Source organism: Strigops habroptila, chromosome 12, assembly GCF_004027225.2.
Source record: "Strigops habroptila isolate Jane chromosome 12, bStrHab1.2.pri, whole genome shotgun sequence".
NCBI classification, from domain to species: Eukaryota; Metazoa; Chordata; class Aves; order Psittaciformes; family Psittacidae; genus Strigops; species Strigops habroptila.
This window is the reverse complement of record NC_044288.2, coordinates 17,406,860-17,416,097: the sequence shown is the minus strand read 5'-3', so window position 1 is coordinate 17,416,097 and position 9,238 is coordinate 17,406,860. Positions and strand designations below refer to the sequence as shown.

The 9,238-nt window shown below is 47.2% G+C and overlaps 1 protein-coding gene across 2 annotated transcripts; it reads right to left on the bottom strand.

Annotated features, from left to right (window-relative positions):
• Positions 1–1,123: 1,123 nt before the first annotated feature.
• Positions 1,124–6,860, bottom strand: BOD1 (biorientation of chromosomes in cell division 1). Of its 2 annotated transcripts, XM_030504643.1 has the most exons (4): positions 6,464–6,857; positions 5,030–5,154; positions 3,022–3,222; positions 1,124–2,005 (listed from the first exon to the last, which is right to left on the bottom strand). In XM_030504643.1, exons 1-3 carry the CDS (start codon positions 6,809–6,811, stop codon positions 3,024–3,026), a joined length of 672 nt encoding a protein of 223 aa, XP_030360503.1. In that variant the 5' UTR covers positions 6,812–6,857; the 3' UTR covers positions 1,124–2,005; positions 3,022–3,023. The 2 variants fall into 2 exon arrangements, with proteins under 2 accessions (XP_030360503.1, XP_030360504.1); XM_030504644.1 differs by lacking the exon at positions 3,022–3,222 and having other exon boundaries at positions 6,464–6,860.
• Positions 6,861–9,238: the final 2,378 nt, after the last annotated feature.

Here is a 9,238-nt window from a genome sequence, read left to right as displayed (position 1 = left end):
ATTTTTTTTTCCTCCTGCATAAATGGCTCAGTTTCAAAAAAGTGGTCGAGACAAGCTAACAGGAGGTAAAAGACAGCTCTTTTCCTGCCAAGAGCTGCCCTTAAGGCTCTAAGGTAAAACATCTACTACTGATTTGGAGAGCAGTCTTTAACCACCAAATCAACACGCAGCTGAGAGCCCTTTCCTCACATACCCCTCGTCCTGTTTTATAGCAGGAACACGGACTGTCTAAGTAAGAGTCAAGCCACACGACCAGCTTATCCCAGTACAGATTTTTTTCAAACTATATCAGGAAGGTTATAGCCAGTATATTTATCACTGAAAAGTACAGACATTTAAGTTCCAATTTTGACAGGAACACTCTTAAAATGGGATAAAAATATTGATGGAAAAATTATGTGTCAGCAGGACTACACAGCACTGTGCAGAGTGCAAACTGACTGCAGTGGTGAGGTTCTCAGAGCTCTCTTGTGAAGGGTTTAAAGTACCAGGTGTTCTCATCTCCATTTCTGCATGTAACTCTGTTGAGAGGAGGTACTAAGTGATATAAATTAGCTGCTGAATTAAACCCCTGCATCAATCTTCCCTACAAATTACCTGGTTTGAAAGGGAGCAGAGTATAGCAGGAATTGCGTCTGTTCACATAAAAGGTTTATGGGTAAGGCCACAGCTAAGGTACGTAACCCATCAGTAGCAAGGATTCAGACATCATTATGTGTCATTCAATGACAGAAGCAGTTATTAGTTTCTTAAGACTGCTGCCTGACAGGGGGGAAAAAAAAAAAGCATAGCTCTAGCCTATTGCCAGAAGTGTTTTGTTTTCACAAGGCTGAACATGCTTTCACTGTCAGTAGCACAAGACTGAACTTACTCAAGATTTACAGATCATAAATGATTTGAGATAAGGATATTTTTATACTTTATATCTTTTGAGAGACAACTTATATGGAGAGGAATACTAATATCCATCTTATTTCATGATAACTTCTACTGAACTCCATGTTGTCAGATGTGGATTCATCTATGAGCTGTGTAAGGCCACACTTCCATTAGGGTTCCAGCAATCAGGACTCACGGATTTCTTTTTCCTCAAGAAAAAACAAAACTCTGGAAAAGCCAGAAGTCAGAGATGAGTTTTGAAGTCTTTTATTGCAAAAGGTATGGACATCTGCTGGCAGAATACTTGATCACATTCTCTACTTGACTGTCATCCAGAGGACACTGCATGCATTCAAGCTGAAAGCATAGGACAGTTTCCACTAGGCACCTGAGAAATTTCACAGGAAAGAAAAGTCTTTCAAGTTGAAAGAGACAAGTTTCAAACTGATCACCTACTCCGGTGCCCTTTGCTTCCCCCAGTTACCTGGGAAATAAGAATTAAATCAGCTATAGTCATAGCCAACTGTAAACATTTCCCTGCAATGCAACAGAAATTATTTACGTAATTGATCCTGAAGTGTTCTTTCCAGTTTCAAACAGGAAAAGTCTTTCCCAAAGCAGGCAGTGCAATGAGTTGCACCTAATTTGGCACCTACTACTCAATGCTGCGTTATGCAGCAAAGGTGTATGATGCTTCCTCTCATCTGGCTTATACCAAAGCAAATCTGACAGCTCTTACTTGGTGTCCAAGAGACTCCCCAAACCCCAAATCATCTTTCTTCCCGCTCCCAAGCCTAGTATCATCTCAAACCACTTCCCTACCCTCTTCAGACACGAGCCAACTCTCCTTCTCTTCCCACACCCTTGCCTGAAGGCATGATTAACAAGAATACATGCTGCTCTCCGTATCACAGTTAATAACAAAGGTATCTTCACACTTTGTCCCTCCACATGCAGAACTCCAAGTGCATCTGAATTTCCGTGATTTCAATGCCTTCCCACGGGTCTGATAAAGGTTAATCATCTTTGGCAGACAGCATTCCTGCACCAAATGGAACAAGCAATCCATTGCCAATCTAACAGGACACGCGTTTTGCAACGGCAGCTGCTTAGTAACAGGAACTCGCTGCAAGAAAAAAAGAGAGTTTAGAGGATGGTACCTTCACAAGTAAATGCATTTGAATAGATAATAGATTAGAATACATTAACAGCTGCACTTAGCTGTAAGTTATAATGGACTTCAAACTACTTGAACCAGACAGATCTATCAAGGCATTAAGGCTGCAAGTCACAGATAACAATTCACAATTAACTTTCTTTCATGCAGCATGATTTTAAGTTCTCCAGCAAAGCTGCAGATTGTAATTTTCCATCAAGACAGTGGCTCCTCAGTAATATGCACATAAGCCTAAATATTCAAATCAACATTACAATACAGGGCCTTAGTAGAGATGGGTGCACAGTCATTTGTGTTAAGACAGAGTAGCAATTATAGCCCCCTGAGGCCCCTTGAGTTATTTTAATCACAAAAGCCACAATGAACTTGTTTGCAACAAAGGCATCTGGAAAGACACAGGTTGCTCTATTTAAATCAGTCAACTTGGAATGAACAGTTATTCATTCCCAGAGATACTACCCTTACTCCAGCAATGAGTATTTCAGTCACTAACAATTCAACACTCCAGTGTATGTTCTGAAGAAGAGCTATCTAAAACTTTCAAGGCTAAAGCACAATAACTTGTCACCAGCCTACTTTGAGCTGTATTTCAGTGAAGTATATATATTTTTAATCCATTTGATATTGTTCTGAAAGCTATCCAGCCAATTCCATGTCAATTACTGCTGGATATGCTTTTACCAGAATAAAAGGCCTTTTGGCCTGATCCAAAACTGGCACTGGAAGAGTCCAGTGTTCCTTGATAGCTGTTTTACATCATACCTATGTCTTCAGTCCTAATCTACTTTTATCAGACACTTAACTGGAAGCAGCTCAGACAACTGTGACACTGACAACATGCTGATGATCAAAGTGTCCTCCCTGTCAAGCCAGGAAGAATACAACATCTTCTCTATCTTGCATTATACAAACTACAGAGATGAGGTACATGAAAGAAGCAAGTAGTAAATGCAGAGATACAAGACCTTTAGGAGGCATCCTGAGATGGAGCAGGAGGATCCTTGTTCTCAGGCTCTGGAGGAGGAGCTGGCACGCTTTCCTCTTTCTTTTGGGCAGCCAAAAATTCATGAATCGCCCTCTCTATCTGGGGCCTGAAGATGTGGTTTAGTTTTGGATCCACCACCTGAGAAATAATTCTGTCCACTCCAGCTTCCAGCATTCCTGACCTTGAACAAAGACAAAGGAGTCATTCAGCTCCTCCGAAAAACTTCTCCCCAAACTCCTCCAGTAATTCTCCAGAGCCCTCCAGTCAACTGCAATTACCATTAACATGGTGAGAACTGCAGCCCACTCAGTAGATCCTTAACAGGGAGTTGTTTCAAGCACCTATTTCCCTCCCACCCCCTCTCGCTTCTCCCTACAGAATTAACAACTGACATCTGGACTCCCAGGTACTTAAATGAGACGTTGGACAAGAGCCACTTTAATAGGGCTCATGTAGAAATGAGGTCAACATGAAAGCAAACAAAACATATTTTGGCACAAACAAGGGAAACAAGCTATTCTGAGGAGAAGGGCAGGTGAAAGCACAGTCTTTTTTTTGGCTGTCTGGAGGGAGAAAAGGCCTGCCCCCTAATAACATTACTGTCACTCACTCCTTATAACAGTTAGTCTAGACAGATGGGTATTAATTATAAAAACAAGCACATGTAGCACACAGAAAAGCTTCTGGAACTGAAAACTAGTAATTGAAGTGACTTATTACTTCAGGGGCTGCGTCAGACTCTTGGATTGTGGGGCACAGGCTGTCTAGCAGGCTTAAGTCATGTCTGCAAGGGAGCAGGGGGCAGGAAATGGAGACGTTGCCTGGTGCTCGGAAAAGGAGCCACAAGACTAATAAGGCCATGAATGCTGTGAGTGAGTGGGTGCAGGGTCATGGCACATCATGTCACCTCCAGGTAACAGCACCACCTATATATGCACACAACAAAGGACGTACACATCTGGACACCCTCAGCACTCAGTCTTGCAACTACAGGAGTGACAGGGACCCTCTAAACTCTAATGCTGTCTGCCTACAGCCTACTTAAAGGGAGCATGTTACATTCTTCTCATTACAGGCTCCCTGATTTAACATTCTTCAATTGTCCATTCTAATGGTAGAGTAACATGAAATAAGAGGAATCATTTAGTGACAAACATGCCTCAAGGACTCCAAGGAAAGACAAGAAATTGTGTACTTCCAGTGGACACCCCCTTCTCTAATTATAGGTTAAACAAACTAATGTTACATACTAATGATTTACAGATTCTATCAAGTGCTCTGAAATACGGTTTCTTCTGTGAGACATTCTAATAGCTTTCCTTATAAGCATAAATGCCATTATCAAGTTCCCTACTGTCCCTCTACCCACAACTTTTACTATGAAGTTTTTATCCATGATTTCAAACAAGCTAAGGCTCCTACTTCAGACTGCAATGAGCTAGTAGCAAGAGATAATAACCCTAAGTCTCTAAGCAGCATAGTTTAAGGTCGCTTTCCTGTGGTGCTGGAAATGTAACATCTTGAACAGCTGTACAAAAGCTACCCTCTGCTGCATGAAATCAGGCTAACCCAGTGCGATTACTGCCTACTAGTGGTCAGAGTTTACTTCAGCTTTGGCACCTTCAGGACTTTTTCTTCAAGTGATGTAGGCTCTTTTCTGAAGATAAAGGTGATTCAGCTCAGTATAGTTTTGCTAGCAGGCACAGCGATGGCTATGTGCAATAATAACTTGGCTACATAGCTAATACTAGGACTTCACTATGCTACTGAACTCACGAACATACAAATTTCAGGTAAAGTAGTAGTGTAAGCATTTTAATGAGAGTTAAGACTGTATCCACTATTATAATGAAACTTGTGAGAGCACAAGAGAAAATGCTGTGAAAAACTTAAGTCTGTAAGTTTTTATTTGAGTCAGATGATGAGATAAGATAGATATTATTTATGAAATAGCATTACCATTATTTTACAGAATGTTGCTTACTTACTGAATCACACTCTGCCTTAGCCCATTTCGTAACTGGTTTTTGTTCATTGCTGGATTCCATTCCTGTTTGTCCAAGTGGGTCGATACAAAGTTGTCTACTTTCTGCCTCAAATTTTGATAGGCTGGCTAAAAAATAAGAAAAAGGCCGGTTAAACAGCTAAATTATCTCAAAATCCCCTGCCAGAGTCCTTCATAATACATCTTTTGTCACATACACTACTGTTCTCTTGTCTGTATTCTCCATCCTTTCACGTTCTGAACAAAGGTAACCTTGTTTTACCTAAGAACACAACTGGTAATTGCAAAGAAGAGGCAGTGTGCTATTATAATAATTCAAATAGCTGGATAGATTGCTTTTAAAATTGTTGTCTGCTTGTAGTATTACTTAGTGAAATGCAAACTGCCCGTGCAGACAGGAATTGAGACAGCAGCATTCTTGTTGTCTGGAAATGCTCCATCACAGAATTCCTAGGAAACTGGCAGAGTAATATTGTCACTAACAAAGAATTTAATTATTTGTTTCTGTGATACTAACAGAGATGATCAGAATTATGCGAGTGGAGACTTAATTCCAGTGAACAGGAAATGAACTAACAAACCTATATAAATACATAGGAACATCCAGATCCTGGTACTATGCAAGGAAAGGACAAGAGAGTGGCAACATTTGTATTTCAGAATTTGAGATGCACATGGGATGATGAATAAAAGGGTTGGTAACAGAGGTGCAGTATCTGCCCTGGCCAGTGTATGTCTATCCTGGCAAAGCTGCTCTCACTTATGGCTGCTCTTTGCAGGTGACCTGACACCTTCAGGAATGGCTTGGCAATAGCTGCTGGAGTGGCCTAGAATGAACAGGAGTCTTGTTGGAAGCGTAAAAGTTCTGGAAAGCAAACCACTCGTGTTCAATTTAGACAGGGCAGTCATAAACAACTTCAATACTGCCAAAAACCGCTCATGTTCATCTTGCAACTGAGAAAGAAATCAATTTAAAACAAGTCTGAGTAATCAAGAAAGAAAGGTTAACTGTTTTGGCAATGTGAGAATTATGCTCCAGAGGAGCAGTGTTCTTATGGAAAACCATTTTTCTAATAAGGACTGGGCTAGAAAACGAAGTCTGAGCCTATGCTCCGGCCTGTTTCCCTTCTGGGGTGCCACTACCGCCTAAAGCCAGGAGCCGCTCCAGAGCGGCCTGACAGGCACCAACCGCAGCGCGGGCGCGATGCCCCAGCGCACCGCAGCTTCTGCCCGCCACCCTGCCGACCTCCCCCGTCCCGGGGAGGGGGACACCGTGGGGAGAGAGGGGAAGGGAAGGGACGCGGGTGCTCCTTCGGCCAACGGGAGCCGGGTTCCGGGGGTGCTGCGCGCAGCTCCGGCTCGGGGAGCAGACACCGGTGGCCCCCGCAATACCCGGGGGCCGGTTCGGCCGCGTTACCTTGGTGTCCACGTCGGCCAGGCAGTCCCTACGGAAGCCGTCGAACAGGCCGCGGCTCTTGAGCTGCTCCACGATGATGGCGATGAGCTGCGCGTCGCCGGGCGGCAGCGAGGCCGGGTCGGTGGCGCCGGGCCCTGAGCCGGAGGCCGCGCCTCCCGCTCCCCCTCCGCCGCCCGCTCCGCCGCCTCCCCCGCCCGGGGCGGCCCCGCCGGCGCCGCCGCTCTCGGACATGGCCCACGGCCTGCGCCCGGGGCCCGCCAGCGGCTGCGCCCCGCTCGCCCGCGGCCCCCGGTACCGCGACCGTCGCCTGCGGCGCGCTGAGTTGTGCGTAATCCTGGCGCGCTGCATCACGGGGAGGCGAGTCTTCCCAAGGTGCGACGCCTATAGGCCATGGGCCACCGAGTGGCTCATGAGAACTACAAATCCCAGGGTGCATCGCGACCGCACACCCACAATGCGGCGCAGGGGCGGGCGCGCTGCTTTCCTGATGCATCTTGGGAATTGTAGTTCAAGAGGGGGCGCGTCGCTCCCGGTCCTGCCGCCGCACAGTCGGTCAGGCTCCGCCGCGCGGGTGCTGTGCGTGGGGAAGGGGCCCCTGGGACATGCGGCTCGATGGTCCGGGGTCCCCGTCTCCGGGAGGCTCTCAGGTTCCTCAGAGGATACCTGCCAAGTAGTGAGCACCGCACCCGTGTAAATACGGGAGAAATAATAGAATTTAGTGGGATCACCCTGGATTTCCACCGGGATCTGAGTCTCATTCGTCGCACCGCTGGCAAAAGGGAGGGCAGAGCCAAAAGCCTGCTCCAGTATCGGACCCTGCAGAGGGAATAAGCAACGGCCTCTGTTAAAGCAGCTTTCTCTGTTGTATGTGCATAGGCTATCGGTGTCATTTATTGTTCTGATTACATCTGCAGGCTACAGCTAGTGCATTAGTGTTATTTCTTTCCTACTCACATTGTAAAGAACTGAACTCATCAGGATACTCCCATCCTAATACAGGAGAACAAGCCGTGCGCAAGTGTAATAATCCAGTCCTCCACAAAGATGCACTGCGTAGGTGCATCCTCACCTTTCTTTTTGTATACCACTCAGTGAGCAGAAGGACGGCAACAGTTTGCCTGCCACGCATTGTCCTCCTCTACCTGATTAAAATTCAGCAGCTCTGAGAAGCGGTTTAAGCTGTCCCTTTCCATCTGGCAGCTTTGAGGACAGAAGAGAGCAAAAATGGTAGTGTGTGCAGAGCCTGAGCTTCACACTGGCGCATAAGTGCTCTCCTGCTGCAGTGGAAAGGCTGTCCCTCTGGCCAGACACCTTGTCACTGTCACTAGTCTGCACTGGCTATCTCATAGTGGGGTTCAAAACCCCCACAACTCATCCAGGCACTCAGAAATATCTGTGGAATCGCATTCCTGCCGGACAGCTGCCAGCAGTCCTTCCTCCCCACCACTTGTGACCACCTCACCAGCACGAGTTTGCTGGCATCGCGCTGGTGCAGGCGCTGCCCTTTCACGTGGAGATGACCCCGTATAAGAATGCATTTATCTCACTGTCCCCACGTCCCACCGAGATCCACAGGGACACTTTGGGGGTCGTGGGACGTGGCGATTGGGGTTTGTTCCAGCCCTGCACTGATGCAGCACATGCAAGCAGCAGCGACAGGAGGCTCTGGACACTTCCCCGACCAGCACATAAACGCTTTATAAGACAAAAGCATCGCATGAGCCTGGGGCTCCTCGTTCTGTGTTCCTCGGGGACACGGCCCTGGCTCCCCCCGCGGGCTGGGGACCCCGGGGGTATCTGACGGCGGGGCTGGGGCAGGAGGCTAGTGACAGGGGCAGCCCCGTGTCCCCGGGAGGGGGAAGCCAGCGGCGGCCCCAGCAGAGGGCAGCCGGCGGCACCGGCACGTCCCGGCCTCTCCTCCGCGGGGCAGGGGCGTAAGTAATCGATTTGCCTCATTAGGGAACAAGCAGCAGAAGCCAGGGGATGGTGTCTCTCCGCTTGCACAGATCACAGCCACTTAGGCAGCAGCAAAAAGGGAGCCAAGGAGAAGGTGGTTATTTTTTTGCAGGAAAGGCTCCTTCCCTCTGCAGGGCTGGGAGCGAGCAACCTGAAGGCAAAACCAGCCTGTCGGCAGTACACTGCATTGCCCAGGGCTCACTGGGACTGCCACAAGTGAGAATTCCTCCCAGTTCACAAATCACTGAAAGAAGCTGTAAGCATCCATGCTGCAGGAGAGGTAAAGCCTCGGTGCAAACCTTTCACACCCAGGATGTCTCTTTCCAAGCTGTAGAATCCAGAGAAGCTTCTTTCTTCAGTTAAATGCTGTCACTGTCCCCAACCATGGCAGCTTGCCTGGAACTGTCTCCTTGATGGTGCTAAGGTGGGAGCACAGTGCTGATCCTGCCACGTTAGTGAAGCGCTGCTAGCAGTCCCTGGTTAGGCCTCTTCCGTTACGTGTAGGTGGATGCAGGGATCTGTTACTCAGGATGGCACAAAGGGATGTGCATTTGATGTTTCAGGGCAGGGGGAAGGGGTAAACCTGGCAGTTAGCAGGGATAATGTGGATTCATAGGTTCCACTTACAAGTTGGCTGGCTGTGTGATCTAGGGCAAGCAGTGTTTCATGGGTTTGAGATCTGTAGCTGCGGCATGAAAACAGCATTGAATCTCATCTATCTGGGTATTTTTGCCCACCATCATAACACACAGGCAAACATTAAACTGTGGTGTCTTAGATAAAGCAGCCTATCCGCCAGGGAATAGAACTGTGGACCTC

Excerpts from the sequence above, each read along its gene's own strand:
- BOD1 (XM_030504643.1), bottom strand. The coding sequence starts at position 6,811 with ATGCAGCGCGCCAGGATTACGCACAACTCAGCGCGCCGCAGGCGACGG. Across the intron at positions 5,155-6,463 it reads TGGCCGACGTGGACACCAAG|CCAGCCTATCAAAATTTGAG; the intron begins GTAACGCGGCCG and ends CTTATTTTTTAG. Across the intron at positions 3,223-5,029 it reads CTAAGGCAGAGTGTGATTCA|GTCAGGAATGCTGGAAGCTG; the intron begins GTAAGTAAGCAA and ends TCTTTGTTCAAG.